Genomic DNA, 23,392 nt, shown 5'->3' on the forward strand with positions numbered 1-23,392 from the left:
CCTCATTCCCACATCTTTGCTCCGAATCATTTGACACCCTGAATCCAAGACCAAGTTATTAACAGTCTCTGGCTTCAATGTATTGTCAATATCCCCTCGATACCATAAACTCTCGTGGGAGAGAGTTACACATTTTAACACATCTGTTTTGAAGTCTTGTTACCCACCAAGGAGAAGATGGCCCCCTCCCCAGCCCCACCTCCTCCCGACGGCCCCCCGAAAACCCACTGACCTCAAAACTGACAGAGCCATTGTGGTCTGTGTCAAAAGCGTTGAATAGAAAGTGTGCATACATACTGGAATCTGTGAAGAAAAACACCACCTCAGTCAGGAAGCAAAAGGACTCAGTTCATTCATTCTGTTATTTTCAATGCACAAAGTAAAGTGGTTTCCCTCTACACTGTCCCCATCAAACACTCCCAGGACAGGTACAGCACGGGGTTAGATACAGAGTAAAGCTCCCTCTACACTGTCCCCATCAAACACTCCCAGGACAGGTACAGCACGGGGTTAGATACACAGTAAAGCTCCCTCTACACTGTCCCCCATCAAACACTCCCAGGACAGGTACAGCATGGGGTTAGATACAGAGTAAAGCTCCCTCTACACTGTCCCCCATCAAACACTCCCAGGACAGGTACAGCACGAGGTTAGATACAGAGTAAAGCTCCCTCTACACTGTCCCCCATCAAACACTCTTAGGACAGGTACAGCACGGGGTTAGATACAGAGTAAAGCTCCCTCTACACTGTCCCCATCAAACACTCCCAGGACAGGTACAGCACGGGGTTAGATACAGAGTAAAGCTCCCTCTACACTGTCCCCCATCAAACACTCCCAGGACAGGTACAGCACGGGGTTAGATACAGAGTAAAGCTCCCTCTACACTGTCCCCATCAAACACTCCCAGGACAGGTACAGCACAGGGTTAGATACAGAGTAAAGCTCCCTCTACACTGTCCCCATCAAACACTCCCAGGACAGGTACAGCACGGGGTTAGATACAGAGTAAAGCTCCCTCTACACTGTCCCCATCAAACACTCCCAGGACAGGTACAGCACGGGGTTAAATACAGAGTAAAGCTCCCTCTACACTGTCCCCATCAAACACTCCCAGGACAGGTACAGCACGGGGTTAGATACAGAGTAAAGCTCCCTCTACACTGTCCCCATCAAACACTCCCAGGACAGGTACAGCATGGGGTTAGATACAGAGTAAAGCTCCCTCTACACTGTCCCCCATCAAACACTCCCAGGACAGGTACAGCATGGGGTTAGATACAGAGTAAAGCTCCCTCTACACTGTCCCCCATCAAACACTCCCAGGACAGGTACAGCACGGGGTTAGATACAGAGTAAAGCTCCCTCTACACTGTCCCCCATCAAACACTCCCAGGACAGGTACAGCACGAGGTTAGATACAGAGTAAAGCTCCCTCTACACTGTCCCCCATCAAACACTCCCAGGACAGGTACAGCACGGGGTTAGATACAGAGTAAAGCTCCCTCTACACTGTCCCCATCAAACACAGCCAGTGATTCTGAGAGGCCATTTTAGAGGTTAATTCAGTGTCCAGTACATTCGATGTTGGTCTGGAGCGTGGTGAAGGCACAGAGCAGTTAAACACTGCATGGATGATACTGTAATAGTGTAGGTTCGTTGGGATTTAGATTGGTTCCACTGGTCGGCGCACCATCGAGGGCTGAATGGCCTGTACTGCGCTGTAATGGTCTATGTTCTGTTAGGTCTCCTTCCCTGATGGGGCATCAATGACAATTTTTGGATGATGGGATTCTGACAGCTGTGTGATTCCAGTTACTGAGACCAGGTCACTGGGCAGCACGCTGGTTAGCAGTGGGGGGGTGTGGGAGGGGAGGGGTGCAGGGGGAGGGGAACCGTGCAAAGGTCCATTTACCTTGGGTGGGATTTTCCAGTTTTGGGGCTGGAAAATCCCGCCCATCGAGTCAAATAGCTGCTTCTGCACTCTGCGGATTCTCTGATTTCATTAGTTTTAAAAAATACAATTCAATTTCTCCAACTTGCAGTGGTGGGATTTGAACTCCCATTCCCCGGATTCAGTCACAACCTCGAGGCCAGTAAACGTAACAATCCGCTATTGTAGCACTTACCTCCTTGAGGAAAGAACTGGGAGTAAATCTGTTTAAATGTTTCTTCGTTAACGACACCACTGGGACATTCCTAGCAGCAAGGGACAAAAGAAATATCAGATCCAGTTTGTATTTCATACTGAGGGTTCACCAATCTACACACACAGTTTAAAAATAACAACGAGGTGAAGCTAATCAGCTTTTCGAATGTAGTCGGGGAACTGGAATGAGAAATATGGAGAACAAGGTTGTATTTCTACACCTTTCGCAACATTATGGGGGGCATGGACACAGGGGGCACAGATTGAAGGTGCGAGGGACAAGGTTTAAAGGAGATTTATAAGGCAAGGTTTTTATACAGGGTGCTTGGAACTCACTGTCGGGAGAGGTAGTGGAAGCGGATACGGTAGTGACTTTTAAGGGGTGTCTGGACAAATACTTGAGTAGGATGGGAATAGAGGGATATGGCTTCCGGAAGGATAGAACATAGAACATAGAACATAGAACACTACAGCACAAACAGGCCCTTCGGCCCACAAGTTGCGCCGACCACATCACCTACCAACCTACAGACCTATCTATAACCCTCAATCTCATTAAACCCCATATACTCATCCAGAAGTCTTTTAAAAGACCCCAGCGAGTTCGCCTCCACCACCACTGACGGCAGCCGATTCCATTCACTCACCACCCTCTGAGTGAAAAACTTACCCCTAACATCACTTCTGAACCTCCCTCCCCGCACCTTAAATCTGTGTCCTCTTGTAGCGACCATTTCAAACCGGGGAAATAGCCTCTGAGAGTCCACCCTATCTATTCCTCTCAACATTTTGTAAACTTCTATCAGGTCGCCTCTCAACCTTCGTCTCTCCAGGGAAAAGAGTCCCAGCTCCCTCAACCTAACTTCATAAGGCATGCCTCCCAGTCCAGGCAACATCCTTGTAAATCTCCTCTGCACCCTTTCAATAGCTTCTACATCTTTCCTATAGTGAGGCGACCAGAACTGCGCACAATACTCCAAATGAGGCCTGACAAGGGTCTTATAAAGTTCCAGCATTACCTCCCGACTCCTAAACTCAATCCCTCGATTAATGAAGGCCAGTACACCATACGCCTTCTTGACCACCTCCTCCACCTGCGAGGCCGATTTAAGAGACCTGTGGACCCGGACCCCAAGATCCTTCTGCTCCTCAACACTACTCAGACTTCTGCCCTTAATAGTGTACTCGTTCATCCCGTTGGTTCTGCCAAAATGGACGACAACACATTTATCCGCGTTGAAGTCCATCTGCCACTTCTCCGCCCAGTCCTGCATCCTATCTAGGATAGGGGGCTTTAGTTCAGAAGGGCGTCATGTTTGTGTCAGAGGGCCATAGGGCCTGTTCCTGCGCTGTAATTTTCTTTGTTCTTTGACTTGCGATAGCTCTCCACAGGTTAAAACGCTGATCACCATGGCAATGTAGGAAACACGGCAGCCAGTTTGTGCACAGCAAGATCCCACACGCATGCAATCATGAGATGGTGACTGATAACGATCGGGGGATATGTATTGGCCAGGGCACAGGGAGATCTCTCCCTGCTCTGCCTGGAAATAGTGACCGTGGGGATCTTCTACATCCACTGCGGAGGGCAGGCAGAGCCTCAGATTCTCATCTCGAGGTTCCTCTGACAGTGCGGCATTCTCTCAGTGCTGCACTCCAGTATCAGCCTGAATGGTGTATACGGGTCTCTGGAGGGGAGTTTGTCACCTCCTGCCTCGGAGGGAGTTACAGTTAACAATCAGTGGCTGTCCACGGGTAATCCCGGGTCCCTCACTTTGTTCAGTGGATAACTCACAGTTTTGAAGCCCCGATACAGGACTTGGAGCTCCTTCCTGGTAAACTTTGTTTGCCCCTGAAGCTGGTCCAAACCTTCAGGTCGGTGACACACTGTGGAAGGCTCAAACTCATCCTCGATGCTGTCTGTAAGGAGAGAGGGAAGGTGGGAGAGTTACAGATGAAGGTGAAGGGAATCCCGCTGGGTGCAAAGTCAACTGGTAAAACTTATATCCAATGGACGAATGAACAATGAATCTATCGTCAACTGCTAATTTACATGAAAAAAATCACAGGTTAAATTGGAAAGTGAGATATTAGGATCATAACATGATACAGCACAGAAAGAGGCCATTTGGCCCATCATGTTTGTACAAGCTCTTTGGTAAAGTTTCCCATTTAAACTCAAGAACAGCTTCTTCCCTGCTGCTGTCAAACTTTTGAATGGACCTACCTCGCATTAATTTGATCTTTCTCTACACCCTAGCTACGACTGTAACACTACATTCTGCACACTTTCCTTCTCTATGAACGGTGTGCTTTGTCTATGTAAGAAACAATACTTTTCATTGTATGTTAATACATGTGACAATAATAAATCAAATCTTATAGTCTTGTATTTTTTCCCTTATTTAAATATTTCACCGGTTCCCTTTCGAAAGATGAATCTGCTTCCATTGCCCTTTCAGTTAACGTGTTCCAGGTCACAATAATTCATTGTCTAAACACTCCCTTCATCTCCCCGGGGTAATTTGCCAATGACCTTCAGTCTGTGACCCTTTCCTTCCTGAGCCTGCTGCCATTGGCAACAGTTTCTCCTCAGTTACTCCATCAAAACTCTTCCTGATTTTCAACGCCTCAGTTCAATCTCATCCCAACCTTCGCTGCTCTCAGGTCAACAATCACAGCTTCTCCAATGAAGCATAGTGGAGAACATGACTCTGTCTATATCAAACAGAACGAAGTAGAAATGGTCGCGACCTTCAAGTTTTTAGGTGTCCAGATCACCAACAATCTGTCCTGGTCCCCCCATGCTGACACTATAGTTAAGAAATCCCACCAATGCCTCTACTTTCTCAGAAGACGAAGGAAATTTGGCATGTCAACTATGACTCTCACCAATTTTTACAGATGCACCGTAGAAAGCATTCTTTCTGGTTGTATCATAGCTTGGTCTGGGCTCCTGCTCTGCCCAAGATGCCAAAGAACTACAAAAGCTGTGAATGTAGCCCAATCCACCACACAAAGCAGCCTCCCATCCATTGACTCTGTCTACATTTCCCACTGCCTCGGAAAGAAAGCCAGTGTAATTAAGGACCCCACACACTCCGGACATTCTCTCTTCCACCTTCTTCCATTGGGAAAAAGATACAAAAGTCTGAGGTCACGTAGTGACCGACTCAAGAACAGCTTCTTCCCTGCATCTAAGGTGAATAGACCTACCTCTTAATCTACACCCTAGTTATGACTGTAACACTACATTTTGCACTCACTCCTTTCCTTCTCCATGAATGATATGCTTTGTCCGTATAGCGCGCAAAAAACAATACTTTTCACTGTGTACTAATAAATGTGACAATAATAAATCAAATCAAATCAAAAGTCACCAAATTAGCTGAGGTCCCTCATTCCTGGTATCATTCTATTAAAGCTCCTCTGTACCACTGTGACAATCTTCACATTTATTTCACTGTCTGATATATTTGGAACACAGTAAGAAGTTTCACATCACCAGGTTAAAGTCCAACAGGTTTATTTGGTGGCAAATGCCACTAGCTTTCGGAGCGCTGCTCCTTTGTCAGGTGACACTGTAGTTAAGGAAGCCCACCAACGCCTCACCTTCCTCAGGAGACGAAGGAAATTTGACATGTTAGCTATGACTCTCACCAATTCTTACAGATGCGCCATAGAAAGCATTCTTTCTGGTTCACCTGACGAAGGAGCGGCACTCCAAAAGCTAGTGGCGTTTGCAACCAAATAAACCTGTTGGACTTTAAGCTGGTGTTGTGACACTTCTCACTGTGTTTACCCCAGTCCAGCGCCAGCATCTCCACATCATACTTGGAACAACCACCCCGAGTTCAGCAGCAGAGAGGATGTTTGCTGAGTGCCCTTGACAATTTGGGAAGAAGAGAGTGAGAATATTGGAACAGCAAAACGTCATCACTTACGAGATTTACCATATAACTGTTGGCAGCGGGGTAAATAGCCTGTTTATTTACAATTATATCTGTACCAACTTAACTAAAAAGCAGTGTTGATTCTCCAGTTGATCAATTGATTGATTGATTTCCGACACCTAAAGGCCCAAAAGATGCCAGAACTAATCTCTGGCCCCTGATGAGTCAACCAATCTCAGCCAGTGCCCCAAGCTGAGCCTTCATGTCCAGGGATGGAAAAGAGGGGAAAGCAGTCAGGGTATTGATGGGCCGAACAGCCTCCTCTTGTGCTGTAATGGTCTGTGATTCTGTGAGGTGTCACAAACAAGGGCAGTATCAGGTGCTGCTCTTGCATGGGCAGACTGCCTAGTCCAGCTTGGTATCCAAAGATTGGCTATCACTGGGAGGCCTGTGTCTGCTGGGGCAGTTCAGGGCATTGTGCAGCGGATGGCTCATGTCCGGACTACATATCCCGACAGTGTCAGAGTCTAACCTTCTCCCCTTGACATTCCACCACATTATCACTGAATCCTGCACCACCCCCCCTCCATCCCCCCCCCCCTATCACCATCCATATGCAGGGGTCAACATTGACCAGAAACTTAACTGCAACAACTACCAGAGCTGATCAGAAGTTGGGAATTCTTAGGTGAGTAACTCACCTCCTGACTCCCCAAAGTCTATCCACCATCTACAAGGCACAATTCAGGAGTGTGATGGAATATTCTCCGCTTGCCTGGATGGGTGAAGCTCCAACAACACTCAAGAAGCTCAACGCCATCCAGGACAAAGCTTGATTGGCATCTACAAACATTCGCTCCCTCCATCACTGATGCTCAATAGCAGCAGTGTGTACCATCTATAAAATCCATTGTAGCAATTCACCAAGTCTCCTTAGACAGCACCTTCCAAACCCGTCATTGCCACCATCTAGAAGGACAAGTATGGCAGACACATGGGAACACTGCCTCCTGCAAGTTCCCCTCCAAATCATTCACCATCCTAACTTGGAAATATATCGCCGTTCCTTCGCAGTCGCTGGGTCAAAATCCTAGAACTCCTTTCCTAACAGCACGGTGGGTGTACCCACACTACATGGACTGCATTGGCTCACCACCATCTTCTCGAGGGCAATTATGGGTGCTGACCTAGCCAGTGGTGCCCACATCTTGTGAAAGTATTATTAAAAAAAGGAAAGGAAATCAATGCTCTCCTGGGCTGCCCACATCATTGTAATGAGGGGGGTGATGAGGGAAATAAACTCTTCCTTTCCCTCAATACCAGCCATCCTGCCCATGGCTCAGTGCCAGGTGCCCTGGCACAGCCCTCTCATCTTCATTGGTACCATGGGAGATGGGCACTGTGTAGCCATGGAAACCCACTGGATAAAGACCACATGATTGCTCCAGAGGATAACTCACAGAAGTTCCACCCGTCTCCGCCAAGAGTTCTGAAGACCCTTCCACACAACTGAAAAAAAACCTTCATTTGGCAGATGTTAAAGAATAAAGTGTGAATGGAAAACAGAAAGATATCATTATTATCAACCAGTGACCGATTGAGAAAGCTGAATGATCCAGGAAACAGAGGAACATCAACACTCGGAGCAGGAATAGGCCATTTGGCCCTTCGAGCCTACCCCACCATTCAATCCAATCATGGCTGATCCTCTATCCAATGCCACGTTCCCTCTTTCTCCCCATCTACCTTGATTCCATTAAAATCTAAAACATTATCTATCTCTTCCTTGAATATGTTCAGCGACTGGGCCTACGTGGCCTTTTGTGGTCAAGTATTTCACAGGTTAGCTACCCTTTGAGAGAAGAAATTCTTCCTAATCTCAGTTCCAAATGGTCTCCCCTTATGAGTAGCGCTTAGATGTCCTTTTCATAGCATCAGAGAATCCTACAGTGCAGAAAGAGGCCATTTGGCCCATCAAGCCTACACTGATCACAATTTCAAGCAGATCCTATCCCCACAACCCCATGCTAGTTCCCCTGACACTAAGGGGCAATTTAGCATGTCTAATCCACCTAACCCACACATGTTTGGAGTATGGGAGGAAATTGTTTATTTATTGCTGTTTAAATGGTTTAAATGGGGTTTTGTTTATTTGTACTCAGGGCCTAATGCAGTGTCCGGGATTTTTATGACCTTGAATTGTTGGAGAAAGAATGATGGAGAGGTCAGGTGGGCCAGTTGGGCCAGTTCTTTTTCCCTCTCAATAATTCTTTTACTTTCAGATTTGGCTGTGGCTAGTTAGAAGGTATTTGGACATCAGGCTGGATGCAGTGTTCTGTCTCTCTCTCTCCCTGGGGTTTTGGGAAGCTGTTCTAATTTCAAGCTTGTCTATGTGTGTGTCAAGAAAACTGCAAAACCCAACAACAAAACAAGAAAAGCTTCCTGTGCTGATCCCAAAAAGGATGTTTGCTTATGGGGTTTGTTTGGTTGGAACAGTGCATTTAGTTGTTAAGGTTTATACAATATCATAGTTGTTTTTCTCTTGTTTGTAATTGGCAATAGTTCTTACTAATTTCCTTTCTATACATGTTAACTGTATTCTTAAATAAACTTTGTTTGATAAAAGCTCCCTAGTGGATCATTTGAATCATACCTGAAGTGAAACATCTCTCGCTTACCCTAGCCAAAATTCAGAGAGCAAAACTTATGCACTGGAATTCCACTACCCCCGCCCCCCCCCCCCCCCCCCCCCCCCCCCCGCCATAGGAATCGGAGCAGGTAAGGGGCGGAGATTGGAAATGTCCATTGACCGCGGGAGGGATTTTCCAGTTTTGGGTTGAGCGAGGCATGTCTACCTTGACTTCATAAAATACCTTGGAGTATCTGACATGGATTATAACAGTTTGGTGAGAGGATTGGAGGTTACGGCACCAAGGAGAGAGTGGATGATGATAAGATTGGGATGATGTCCTGATTGGGTGATGGAAGAGATTTGAGTGGCTGATTGATTCCTCTTGTTCTATGGAAAAGCCCCTCCTCTGGCACAAGGTAAACTTTCCACAGATCCAACTGTTGATCCAGCGATGCAGAGAAACATTAGCCAATTCTCTCTCTTGACTGTCTCCAGGGTTCTAATGATGGAACATAAACTGAAAGTCTCGCCACACAGCCTGTTCCAAAACCGTCCGCTACTCAGCTGTTTGCTGGAGTTTCGACCACTGTCTGCCCTAACAGGGGAGTACAGGTGGGTATTCCAAGCTGGAATACTCTCCATCAGGGCGGTCTTATCCAGGGGGTCACTGATTCAATCACTGGCATTGGTCCCAGACAGCAGGGCACAGCACAGTGTCGAATTTAGTGATGGCGATAGACAGAGTGCGTTAACACAGCTCAGAGGAGGGGGAATATGGAAGTGGGGTGAAAAGGGAGGAGGGAGATGGTGTAGGGCTGGGAGTATCAGGAGGCAATGACAAGGAAGGGAGGGGAGAAGATCAAAGAAGACAGTGCAGAAGGAGGCCATTTGGCCCATCAAGTCTGCACCCACCACAATCCCACCTAGACCCTATCCCCATGCAGTTACCCTAGCTCGTCCCCCTGACACTAAGGGGCAATTAAGCACGGCCAATCCACCTAACCCACACATCTCTGAACTGTGGGAGGAAACAGGAGCGCTCGAAGGAAACTCACGCAGACGTGGCGAGAACGTGACCCAAACCTGGGAATCGAACCCAGGTCCCCGGCGCTGTGAGGCAGCTGTGCCACCATGTCACCCAAGGAATGGTAAATGCTGAGGGGAGGGGAGGTGGAGATGTGGGGGAGAGGAGATCCTCAGAGATGATGGGGAGGGGAAGGAAGGGGAGGGGGCAGCATGGGGAATGAAAGGTGAGGAGAGAGGAGAGGGGGAGTGCAGATAGAAAGGGGAAAGGTGAAACTGCCCTGAGTTATATCCAAGGAGCCAGATTTCCGATGCCCATTAGCAAACGCTGACAGATTGAATTTGCCGAGACTTGGGTACGACAGAGAGCAGGAAACCCCCTGGGAAATTGACAGCACCAGCTGCTGAGAGCGGGCGACTGGGAGCCAGATGGAGAATACGAGATGGGAGAGAACAATTGGCAGATTACGGAGAGCACAGAGAGTTAGCAGCACAGCCTGATGGAGGAGGCATCACATATGTTCCACTCTCCTCCATCTACAGGCTATTTTTAGCTGCATATCTTAAACTGTCACATATCCCAGTTCACACTGATACTGTTATAGGGAGAAACAGTCACTCACAGTGGAAATTATTCTGTGTCAAGAATAATAATAAATTCTACCGTAATAGTCAGGCCAAGAAGTCATGAGAAGGAATATATATTTCTGTCCCATCCGGGCTAATTAGTAAAATTATTTTTCTTTAAGAACATAAGAAATAGGAGCAGGAGTAGGCCATCTGGCCCTTCGAGCCTGCCCCGCCATTCAATAAGATCATGGCTGATCTGTCGTGTCTCAGTTCCACATTCCCGCCCTCTCCCCATAACCCTTAATCCCCTCTCTTATCAAGAACCCATCAACCCGCTTCTTAAAAATATTTAGCGAGGCAGCCTCCACCACTTCAACAGGCAGAGAATTCCAGAGATTCACCACCCTTTGAGTGAAGAAGTTCCTCCTCAACTCCGTTCTAAACCGCCTCCCCTTTATCTTGAGGCTGTGCCCCCTAGTCCTACTGTCCTTTCTGAGTGGGAAGAGTCTCTCCACCTCTATCCTATCCATCCCATTCATCATCTTATATGTCTCAATGAGACCTCCCCTCATTCTTCTAAACTCTAACGAGTACAAGCCTAGTTTATTCAGCCTCTCCTCGTAGCTCAACCCCCTCAACTCCGGTATCAGCCTAGTAAACCTCCTCTGCACTCCCTCCAAGGCCAAAGTGTCCTTGCGTAAGTGCGGCGACCAAAACTGCACACAGTACTCCAGCTGCGGCCTCACCAATGCCCTGTACAGTTGCAGCAAGACCTCCCTACTTTTATATTCAATCCCCCTCGCGATGAAGGCCAGCATCCCATTCGCCTTCCTGACCACCTGCTGCACCTGCAGGCTGGGTTTTTGCGACTCATGCACAAGGACCCCGAGGTCCCTCTGCACCGTCGCATGCTGCAGTTTTTCGCCATGCAAGTAATAGTCCTTCCTACCATTCTTCCTACCAAAGTGGACCACCTCGCACTTGCCAACATTAAATTCCATTTGCCAGTTCCTGGCCCATTCGCCCAGCCTATCTAGATCCTTCTGCAGACTTTCCACACCCTCCGCACAATTTGCCGTTCCACCAATCTTGGTGTCATCAGCAAATTTTGACATCGTACACTCAGTTCCCTCCTCCAGATCATCTATATAAATGGTGAATAGCTGAGGCCCCAGCACCGACCCCTGGAGCACTCCACTAGTCACCAACCGCCAATCCGAATAGCACCCATTGACACCCACTCTCTGCCTCCTATTTGACAGCCAGTCCTCTATCCACGCTAACACCCTACCCCCAACTCCATGCCCCTGACCTTCTGTAATAACCTCTTGTGAGGCACCTTGTCAAACGCCTTCTGAAAACCAAGAAACACCACATCCACCGGCTCTCCTCTATCCACCGCCCTAGACACATCCTCATAGAAGTCCAATAAATTCGTCAGACACGACTTCCCCTTAACGAAACCGTGCTGCGTCTGCTCTATCAAACAATTCTCCGCAAGATGCCTCGCTATTTTCTCCTTGATCACGGATTCTAACATTTTACCTACAACAGACGTTAAACTAACCGGCCTATAATTCCCTGCCTTTTGCCTGCCACCCTTCTTAAACAACGGCGTAACATTAATATAATTAATATATTAAATTTAATATATTAAATTAAGATTTAATATATATAATTGACATAGCATTTGCACTGATTGAAACCATGACTGGCTATGACCATCTTCTCAAGGGCAACTAGGGATGGGTAATAAATCCTGGCCAGCTGGTGATGCCCATGTCCCACGAGTGAATAAAAAGAAAGGAATTTCAGAAAACCGCAGCAAGCTCGCTATCTCTAAAGACACACTAACGACCCATGTGATTCCAGAAATCAAATTCCAAAGAAATACACAAAGGTATTTTATATTTAGAAAGCATCTCAGAATGCATCCAGTTGCCACTCGACCCCCTGCTCGACTCTCCTCCGTAAGTTATTGTCGAGCTTGATTCTCCTTGTGGCTGGAACTCTTTGGTTTCCTTTATCCCCAACTTTTCTATCCTTTCTTCTTAATTTCTACAGATTTTGTCCTGGGGTTGTGGGAGCCATTGACACTTCAGGTGTTTATTGCCCGTCTGGCGATCCCCATGATGGGACTGATCGAATCTTGAGATAATGATCTGATACAAATGTTCAGCCACTTCACAGAACAATCAAGAGCCAACCACATCACCATGAGGTTTGGAATCACATAGAACGCCATCGGGTCAGGAAACAGGCTTCCTTTATACTCTTTCCTTTCAGAAACTAGGGAACCAATGCACACTTTAATAATGATTGATGGTTTCATGGTCCCTTTTACTGATACTGGGTGTTTCATTTCTGATAAAAGTTTACCGATCTGAAATGTTATCTTCCCACAGATGCTGCCTGACTCACGAAGTGATTCCCAGCATTTTCTGTGTTCATTCCAATTTCCCTTTCATGTTTTGTTTTAAACTGAATTTGAATTCATAAACAGCCAGTGGTAGGATTCGAACTCACATCCAAACTGGATTATTAATCCAGGCCTCTGGAGGAATAGAATAAGCACCACACCACTCCACCTCAACGTCCCGATACTTGGATTCCTCTTCTCTCTTTTCAAGTTTTTCTTTAATCAGAGAATCTACGGCACGGAGACAGACCCTTCAGCACAAACTGCTCTATACTGACCAAACTTCCAGTCTAAGCTAACCCCATTTGCCTGCATTTGGCCCACATCCCTCTAAACCTTTCCCATCCATGTATCTGTTCAAATGTCTTTTCAGTTCTTTTTTGCCTCAACCACTTCCCCTGACAGCTCATTCTATGAACGTACCACCCCCTGTATAAAAAAGTTATTCCTCAGGTTCCCATCAATTCTTTCCCCTCTTAACTTAACCCTATACTCTTTAGTTCTCGATTCCCCAACCCTGGGAAAAAGACTGAGTGCATTCACCCTATCCATGCCTCTAATGATCTTATACACCTCTATAAGATCACCCCTCTGTCTCCTACACTCTAAAGAAAAAAGTCCTAGCCTGTCCAATCTCTCCCTATAACTCAGTCCCTTGACTCCCAGAAACTTGCTTGTAAATCTCTCCTGCAGTCTCTCCAGTTTAATAGCATCTTTCCTGTAGCAAGGTGACTAAAACTGGACACAATACTCCAGGTGCGACCTCACCAATGTCCTGTATAACTGCAACATAACTTCCCAATTTCTTCACTCAATGCCCTAACTGATGAGGGTCAGTGCACCAAAGGCCTTCTTCATTGCCCTATCTACCTGTGATTCCGCCTTACAGATAACACCACCAGTGGTGGTGACTGCACCTTTGCTGATGACACCACTGTAATGGGTCAGATCTCAATGATAAGACAGAGTACAGGAAAGAGGTAGAGACTGAAGTCCATATATACAACATCCACCGCCCCGCCCTGGTCAATTTTTCTTGTCACTTCCTCAAAGAACTCAATCAAGTTTGTGAGACATGAACTTCCCTTCACAAAACCATGCTGCCTATCAATAATAAGACTATTCTCTTCCAGATGTGAGCACATCCTGTCCCTAAGAATCTTCTCCAATAATTTCCCCACCACTGATGTAAGGCCTGTAATTCCCCAGATTGTCTCTTCTGCCCCCCCCTTAAACAGAGGAACAATATTCGCTACTCTCCAATCCTCTGGTACCTCACCCATGGCTAAAGAAGATACAAAGATTTTGGTCAAAGCCTCAGCAATTTCTTCCCTTGTCTCGTGCGACAACAATAATCCCTTCCTCAATGTCAGTAAAATGAAAGGACGTACTCATCCACGGTGACTATCTCCGGGATGATTATGTCCAGGATTTAGATGCCTCAGGTGGGATAAAGAGGGTGACAGAAGAGGTGGGGGTGTTACTTTACTGATGTGGGAGAATGTCACGGCTATACAGAGTGAGGACACCTTGGTGGGATCATGCAGTGAGGCCATATGGGTAAAACCCAGGAACAGGGGTGGTGCAATCACACTGTTGGGGTTGTACTAGAGACCTCCCAACAGCCAGCATGAGATGGAGGAACTGATATATCAGCAGATTATGGGAAGATGTAAAAACAACAGGGTTGTCATGATGGGTGATTTTAACTTTCCCAACATAGACTAGGCTTCCTTTAGTGCTGGGCCTTGGACAGGACAGAGGCTTCAGTGTGTCCAAGAGTGCTTCTTGAGGCATTATATAGATCGTCCAATGCGGGACGGGGATATCATAGACCTGGATCTGGGAAACAAGCCCGATTGATATCTCTCAGTGGGGGAGCATTTTGGAAACAGTGATCATAATTCTATAAATTTTAGTTCAGAGTGAAAGTACAGAACTGGGGGAAGGCTAACTACAACAGTGTTAGGCAGGAGCTAGGGAATATAGTCAGGGGCAGCTGTTTGATGGTAAATCCATATCCGATACGTGGGAGTCTTTTAAAAGTTAGTTGTTAACAATGTGGGATAAGTATGTCTCTGTAAAAATGAAGGATAAAGATAGCAAGATTCAGGAACCGGATGACGAGAGACTGTGAGCTTAGTGACAAAGAAAAAGACACTCATAAATTTCAGGAAATTGAAAATTGATAAGGCTCTTGAGGAATACAAAGCAGGGAAGAGATTAAACAGGGGCATAGGAGGGCAAAAAGAGGCCTTGAAATGTTGTTAGCAGACAGGATTAATGAGAATCCGAAGGCTTTTTATATGTATATAAGGAGGAAGAGGGTAGCTAAGGAAAGTACAGGTCCACCCAAGTACATGTGAAACTGGATGAGGCGGGTGAGGACCTTAATGAGTACTTTGCATCAGTATTCACAAAGGAGAAGGATGTGGTAGATGGTGATTATAGGAAGGAGGATGCTGACATTCTAGGACATGTTGAGATAAAAAGGAAGAAGGCATTGGAGGTTTTGAAAAACATTAAGGTGGACAAGTCCCCAGGGCCAGATAGGGTCTATCCCAGAAAACTGAAGAGACGAGGGAAGAAATTGCTGAGGCTTTGACCAAAATCTTTGTATCCTCTTTAGCCACAGGTGAGGTACCAGAGGATTGGAGAGTAGCAAACATTGTTCCTCTGTTTAAGAAGGGCAGAAGAGACAATCTGAGGAATTACAAGCCTTACATCAGTGGTAGGGAAATTATTGGAGAAGATTCTTAGGGACAGCATGTACTCACAACTGGAAGAGAATAGTCTTATTATTGATAGGCAGCATGGTTTTGTGAAGGGGAGGTCGTGTCTCACAAACTTGATTGAGTTCTTTGAGGAAGTGACAAGAAAAATTGCCCAGGGCAGGGTGGTGGATGTTGATTATATGGACTTTAGTAAAGCTTTCGATAAGGTTCCTCATGGCAGGCTGATACAGAAGGTGCAGTCATGTGGGATCCAAGGTGAGCTGGTAAGATGGATATAAAACTGGCTTGGACATAGAAAGCAGAGAGTGGCAGTGGAAGGGCACTTTTCTAACTGGAGGTCTGCGGTGTTCCACAAGGATCAGCGCTGGAGCCTCTGTTGTTTGTAATATATATAAATGATTTTGAGGAATGGTGTGATTAGTAAATTTGCAGATGATACAAAAATTGGGACACTATCGGACAGTGAGAAGGATTGTCTGAGGATATAGCAGGATATAAGTTGGCTGGGGACCTGGGCCAAAAGGTGGCAGATGGAATTTAACCCAGTCAAATGTGAGGTGATATGATTTGAAAGGTTGACTGCAGACGGAAAGTATACAGTAAATGGTAGAGCCCTTAGAAATATTAGCATACAGAGGGACCTAGTTGTGCAGATCCACAGTTCCCCGAAGGTGGTAACCCAGATGGACAAGGTGATTAAGAAGATATATGGCACGCTGGCCTTCATCGGCTGGGGCATTGAGTATAGGAATTGGAAAATCATGTTGCAATTGTATAAGACTTTGGTTAGGTCGCATTTCGAATATTGTGTACAATTCTGGTTGCCACACTATTGGAAGGATGTTGATGCATTGGAATGAGTGCAGAAGAGATTTACCAGGATGTTGCCTGGTTTGGAGGATATGGACTACGAGGAAAGGTTGAACAAACTTGGATTGTTTTCATTGGAGTGTCGGAGGATGAGGGGGGGACCTCACAGAGGTTTACAAGATTATGGCAGGCTTGGGTAGAGTGGATAGTCTTTTCCCCAGGGTCAAAGGGTCAATTACGTTTTATGTTTAAGTTTATTTATTAGTGCCACAAGTAGGCTTACATTAACACTGCAATGAAGTTACTGTGAAAATCCCCTAGTCACCTGTTTGGATACACTGAGCGAGAATTTAGCATGGCCAATGCACCTAACCAGCACATCTTTTGGACTGTGGAAGGAAACCGGAGCACCCGGAGGAAACCCACACAGACACAGGGAGAATGTGCAGACTCTGCACAGCCAGTGACATGAGCCGGGGATTGAACCCAGGTCCCTGGCACTGTGAGGAAGCAATGTTAACCATTGTGCCAACACGCCATCTCACCGTGCCCCCAATTACTCAGGGGCATAGTTTGAGAGTGAGAGGGGGTAAGTTTAAAAGAGATGTAAGGGGCAGGTTTTTCACACACAGAGGGTGGTGAACTCCTGGAACGTGCTGTCGGAGGAGGTGGTGGAAGCAGATTCTATAACAAAGTTCAAGATGCATCTGGATAGATACGTGAATAGGTAGGGAATAGGGGATATGGACCATGTAGAGGCAAGAAAACATAAGAAATTCAGCATGCTCGCAATGACTCTCACCAACTTGTACAGATGCACCATAGAAAGCATCCTTTCTGGTTGTATCACAGCTTGGTCTGGGCTCTTGCTCTGCCCAAGACCGCAAGGAACTACAAAGTGTTGTGAAGAAAGCCCAGTCCATCTCCCAAACCAGCCTCCCATCCATTGACTCTGTCTACGCTTCCCGCTGCCTTGGAAAAGCAGCCAGCATAATTAAGGACCCCACGTACCCCGGACATTCTCTCTTCCACCTTCTTCCATTGGGAAAAAGATACAAAAGTCTAAGGTCATGTATCAACCGACTCAAGAATGGCTCCTTCCCTGCTGCCATCAGACTTTTGAATCAAGCTCATTCTAAGTTGATCTTTCTCTACACCCTAGCTATGACTGTAACACTACATTCTGCACTGTCTTGTTTCCTTCTCTATGAATGGTATGCTTAGTCTGTACAGTGCGCAAGAAAAAATATTTTTCATTGTACAGTAATGCATGTGACAATAATAAATCAATGAAATCAAGTTCAATAATATGCTCTGCCTGATTAAGTGCCTACAGTGTATACAATGGTCCCACCTGAGTTATTGACTCTGCGAATACAGTAACAATATTAACTTCTGGTCGATTCAAGATGATAGACCAAACCCAACACAACTGATCCCATAAATCATTGCATATATCGACATCACTATTCTTAGCCAGAATGAAGGCGATTGAATATTTCCTCTGACACATCATACCTTGAGACCCCCTTGCACTAAGTAACTGGGATTAATTTTGTAATTTGTATTAAATAACTATCCTCCACTCACTGCGTCCTGGCTGGAGAAATCATTCTGCATTTATTGGGAGACCCTCTTCTGTTCTGGCCATGGGTTCTGTTCACAGAGACTTTGCAAGTAGATTCTGTAGACTGTCGGTTTAATTTGTTGAGACTCATTGTAAATAGATTCTGTAGACTGTTGGTTTAATTTGTCAAGACTCACTGTAAATAGATTCTGTAGACTGTGGGTTCAATTTGTCGAGACTCACTGTAAATAGATTCTGTAGACTGTTTCGTTGAGCGCTCTTTGTAAAAATACACCTTGTTTTCTGAGCGCTGTTAATTAGACTGGTTTCTGCCGTAAGACCCACCCCACCAACAGCTGATTGGCTGACACAGCTGGGTCAATAGACACTTTGTGCATCGATAGCCCAGGGGTGTCCGTGACATGGGGGCAAGAGTGCACAAAGCGAACTGAGAGCAGCATAAACACAACGGCATCATCATTTTACACAAAGATTTCACAAGAAGAAGGTGGATAGAAGGTTTCACTTGCATTCACTGAGTGAGGGGATCAGCCTAGGCCGACAGCAAGGTAAGATTTTCAGGAAACGCTGCCTTAGTGCTTTTGTGCTGTGACGTGGCTGGTTGCCTAAAAGTCATCAAAAAAATAACAAGAAAATTAACCAAAAACTAACGGAGAAAAGAAAATTAATCCCCTCCCCCATCAATTTCTTTTAGTAAAACAGAAATTTCATTTTTTTGTGCTATTTTGTTTGCTGAATAGTGGGGAAATAACTTGTCCACTGGCTTTCAAAGCACCCTGGGATTTATCTCTGGGGGTAGCAGCAGATATTGGAACCAATCTTGTGGAGTGAGGTTGTCTTGGTAACAGTGGGCATTGCTCATTTCCATGTTCCATTCAGGAAGTTGAGCCGCTGACCCATGACCTCTGCCTCTAAGGGCGCTTCTCTGATTGGGCAAATTTGGCAATAGGTTGTGAATGGTTTTGGCCAATGGGAAGCTGGAGGGAGATTTCAGACTGAGACGAATGAACAAGCTTTGGTCATTGGTTGTTCTGCCTCTGGGTGTGATGTTTGGGGGCTGGATAGTAAACCAGGCACAGGGGTGGGGTGGGGTTACGAGGTGTTGGGGTTCGTGTGGGAGGAGATGGGGTGTTGCGTACAGTTGGGGGAGGGGTGGTGGTGGGGGGGAGAGGTTGAGGGGTGGGAAGGGGATGGTAGTGGGCGGTGGGGGTACTGGGGGAGGGGAAGGTGGAGTACCGTGTGCAGTTTTGGTCGTCGCACTTGCGCAAGGATATATTGGCCTTGGAGGGAGTACAGAGAAGGTTCACTAGGCTGATACCAGAGATGAGGGGGTTGGACTATGAACAGAGACTGAATAGACTGGGTCTGTACTTGATGGAGGTTCGAAGGCTGAGGGGGGACCTTATAAAGGCATATAAGATAATGAAGAGGATAGATAGGGTAGAGGTAGAGAGATTCTTCCAACTTAGAAAGGATAGCAGAACTAGAGGGCACAGCCTCAAAATAAGGGGGGGGGCAGTTTAGATTGGAGTTGAGGAGGAACTTCTTAACTCAAAGGGTGGTGAATCTCTGGAATTCTCTGCCCGTTGAAGTGGTGGAGGCTGCCTCGCTGAATATATTTAAGTCACGGGTAGATAGGTTTCTGATAGACAAGGGGATTAAGGTTTATGGGGAGAGGGCGGGAAAGTGGAACTGATCCACTTCAGATCAGCCATGATCTTATTGAATGGCGGGGCAGGCTCGAAGGGCTAGATGGCCTACTCCTGCTCCTATTTCTTATGTTCTTAAGGTGGTGTTTGGAGGAGAGGGGGACTTTTATTTATAAATAATAGTCTCAATCAGTTGTCTCATGCCTTTGGCTGCCTACTGTAGAAGGGCAAAGGAGTGACTGATTCTTTCCCAGGCCTGGAGCAGGCTTTGGAAGGTGCTGTTGAATGAGCCTTGGTGAGTCACTGCATCTTGTCGATGGTACACAGGCTGTCACTGTGCTGAGAGTGGCGGAGGGAGTGAAATGTTTAAGGTGGTGGATGAAATGGAATATTTTGTCCGGGGATTATGTCAATCCACTTTGCTGGTATTGAAACTGTGCTCACCCATATGTCCTTCTAGATGGTGAACAGGCTTTGGGGAGTCAGGGAAAGAGTTACCCACCCCAGCCTCTGACCCACTCCTGTAGCCAAATCATTCCTGTGGTGGATCATTCAGGAAGAGCAGGCCATGGGATGGAATTCACATGGAAGGAAGCAGCTCTGACCAGGGTCATGGAACTCAGTTGCACAGATTGTCCCGACTGGACGCACACTCGGGCTCTGGTACCCTGAGGAGGATATTACCCAGAAACAGCCAGTGGAGTGGTTGCTGTCAGTACAGGGCAGGGGGGTGGGGGGGCGCTTGCCTTTTTAACCTTTGCAGTTTGGGGAGGGAGTGAAAGGAAAGGAAAATCTTTATCATGAGACACGAGTTAATTTTCACTCATTAAACACAAAATACCCAAGAGCAGTTGAAAGCCAGTGGACCCAGACACCCAACAATTGAAGGAACACTCATCACAACTTGTCTTTAAAGAGGAAATCCTCATTTCCTGTTTCATTTGATCACATTTTACTCATTCAGATTTTTCTCCTTAACACCCCATCCTCTCCCTGTGGGTGATGACTCCTTGCTGGGGTTGGTCCCTGGTTGGAGAGATGGAGTTGTGTGTGTGTGTGTGTGGGTGTGTGTGGGTGTGTGTGGGTGTGTGTGTGTGTGGGGGGGGTGTGTGTGTGTGGGTGTGGGTGTGTGTATGTGTGGGTAAGTGACATGGGGAGATGGGAACACTATCCTCCAATCAGTGGTCATCCTTTATTTGTCAGTCTGATTGGTGAGTATAGGTTGGGCTATTCGACAGCACAGGGCATCACAGTCAAGTCCCTTTCTTTCTCTTGTCATGTGACGGTGTGCGGCCATTTTTCGGGAAGGCGAGGGATGGCGGGGGAAACATTGAGAGGATGCCTTTGTAGTGAGAACTTTGGCAGGTCTCACTTCCCTCCTTAATCGAAGGAGGTCTGGATAGATAATGCTGAGCATAAACTGATGATTTATTCTGGGATCTTCCTGTTCTACAAAGTCCCATCATGCCCTGCTTCAATCAGCTGAGCTATGGGTGAGCTCTCAACATCCCCCCTTTTTCCGATGACCCACACTCCCTCTGACTGTGCTGCTATGAAGTTATATGGACCTAGTTTTATTTCTCAGTTCCAATGATGAGTCTGAATGTGTCCCCAGTAGGAGACATTCAACAGCTGTGCCTATTCACTTCGTCATTGTGCACATTGTCACCCCACTGAGAACACCCACTCTTTCGAGAGGGTGACCATTTGTGTGTTGGAATTACTATCTAACCCAGGACACAGCTCCACTGCCCTCAGATCTCTATCAACATCTATCATCCTCAGTTTGGAAATTACAATTGAACACCAGCTTCAGCAGTGTAGAGTTCAGAGTTCCAATTTTCTACTATTCTGTGAGTGTAGAGGGAGCTTTACCCTGTATCTAACCCCGTGCTGTACCTGTCCTGGGAGTGTTTGATGGGGACAGTGTAGAGGGAGCTTTACTCTATATCTAACCCTGTGCTGTACCTGTCCTGGGAGTGTTTGATGGGGACAGTGTAGAGGGAGCTTTACTCTGTATCTAACCTCGTGCTGTACCTGTCCTGGGAGTGTTTGATGGGGGACAGTGTAGAGGGAGCTTTACTCTGTATCTAACCCTGTGCTGTACCTGTCCTGGGAGTGTTTGATGGGGGACAGTGTAGAGGGAGCTTTACTCTGTATCCAACCCTGTGCTGTAACTGTCCTGGGAGTGTTTGATGGGGGACAGTGTAGAGGGAGCTTTACTCTGTATCTAACCCTGTGCTGTAACTGTCCTGGGAGTGTTTGATGGGGGACAGTGTAGAGGGAGCTTTACTCTGTATCTAACCCCGTGCTGTACTTGTCCTGTGAGTGTTTGATGGGGACAGTGTAGAGGGAGCTTTACTCTGTATCTAACCCCGTGCTGTACCTGTCCTGGGAGTGTTTGATGGGGACAGTGTAGAGGGAGCTTTACTCTGTATCTAACCCCGTGCTGTACCTGTCCTGGGAGTGTTTGATGGGGACAGTGTAGAGGGAGCTTTACTCTGTATCTAACCCCGTGCTGTACTTGTCCTGTGAGTGTTTGATGGGGACAGTGTAGAGGGAGCTTTACTCTGTATCTAACCCCGTGCTGTACCTGTCCTGGGAGTGTTTGATGGGGGACAGTGTAGAGGGAGCTTTACTCTGTATCCAACCCTGTGCTGTACCTGTCCTGGGAGTGTTTGATGGGGACAGTGTAGAGGGAGCTTTACTCTGTATCTAACCCCGTGCTGTACTTGTCCTGGGAGTGTTTGATGGGGACAGTGTAGAGGGAGCTTTACTCTGTATCTAACCCCGTGCTGTACCTGTCCTGGGAGTGTTTGATGGGGACAGTGTAGAGGGAGCTTTACTCTGTATCTAACCCCGTGCTGTACTTGTCCTGTGAGTGTTTGATGGGGACAGTGTAGAGGGAGCTTTACTCTGTATCTAACCCCGTGCTGTACCTGTCCTGGGGGTGTTTGATGGGGGACAGTGTAGAGGGAGCTTTACTCTGTATCTAACCCCGTGCTGTACCTGTCCTGGGGGTGTTTGATGGGGGACAGTGTAGAGGGAGCTTTACTCTGTATCTAACCCCGTGCTGTACCTGTCCTGAGAGTGTTTGATGGGGGACAGTGTAGAGGGAGCTTTACTCTGTATCTGACCCCGTGCTGTACCTGTCCTGGGAGGGAGGGAATCTGTTTCTCTGGCCGCCTCCCTCAGTGAGTGACAGTGAGCTGCTGAGAATGTAAACAACACTCCAGTCAGCGATAAACAGTCAATATTTGTTTCTGCAGAAGATGCCTCTATGTTTGATCAATGACCTGTCAGCCCAACGTATCCCAAAGGACAGTAGTGTTGCAACAGAACCCCTGCTGTGTGAGGCATGTGGCAATGGGTGTTGATGATGTACAAACTGTGGTGAGTACAGCGTAAGGATTAACAGCCTTTTCCAAAGCAGACTTGAGGAACTCCTGCCCCCAACCCCCTCCCACACATTCTCTCAGATTTGGGTGAAAATGTCCAAATTTTACATTAAAAATAACACCAAAGCTGCAATCTGTGAAGAGGGAAATGAAATGAAAGATCTTTCTGTTATTGTGATGTTGTGTGGTGGAACCAACATGTTTAACACTGGGACTCTCTGTTAGGGCCCACGAGGGTGAATTGAACAGGGAGGCTGGATAACTCTGTTCCTCTCACAATGCCCAGGGTTGAAGTCCTGCTCCAGCTGAGGGGCACTGAGGGACTTGCCTCCTCACCCTGCCCAATGTCTCATTGCCAAAGATCAGCCAATCATCAAGCAGCTGACTTCAGGCAGCCAATCACCAAGATGCAGTCTTCAACCAGCCAATCATCTCCAAGGAGCTGTCTTCAGGTAGCCAATCATCTCCAAGGAGCTGACTTCAGGCAGCCAATCATCTTCAAGGTGCTGTCTTCAACTAGCCAATC

General features: G+C 46.8%; 1 protein-coding gene across 2 annotated transcripts in view; it reads right to left on the reverse strand.

The window, feature by feature from the left end:
* Positions 1–23,392, reverse strand: part of LOC145354251 (A-type potassium channel modulatory protein KCNIP2) — a 361,507-nt gene that overhangs the window by 11,613 nt on the left and 326,502 nt on the right. Inside the window, exons 3-6 of one of the 2 annotated variants that reach the window (XM_080205337.1) lie at positions 18,329–18,424; positions 3,945–4,069; positions 2,130–2,199; positions 233–303 (exon numbers count right to left, since the gene is read on the reverse strand). In XM_080205337.1, the coding sequence (XP_080061463.1) occupies positions 233–303; positions 2,130–2,199; positions 3,945–4,069; positions 18,329–18,424 (362 nt within the window). The remainder of the gene's footprint in view (positions 1–232; positions 304–2,129; positions 2,200–3,944; positions 4,070–18,328; positions 18,425–23,392) is intronic. The other variant, XM_080205338.1, reaches the window with a different exon arrangement.

The sequence above is a fragment of the Carcharhinus amblyrhynchos genome, chromosome 17, assembly GCF_965287045.1.
Source record: "Carcharhinus amblyrhynchos chromosome 17, sCarAmb.v2.hapA, whole genome shotgun sequence".
In the NCBI taxonomy this organism is placed as follows: Eukaryota; Metazoa; Chordata; class Chondrichthyes; order Carcharhiniformes; family Carcharhinidae; genus Carcharhinus; species Carcharhinus amblyrhynchos.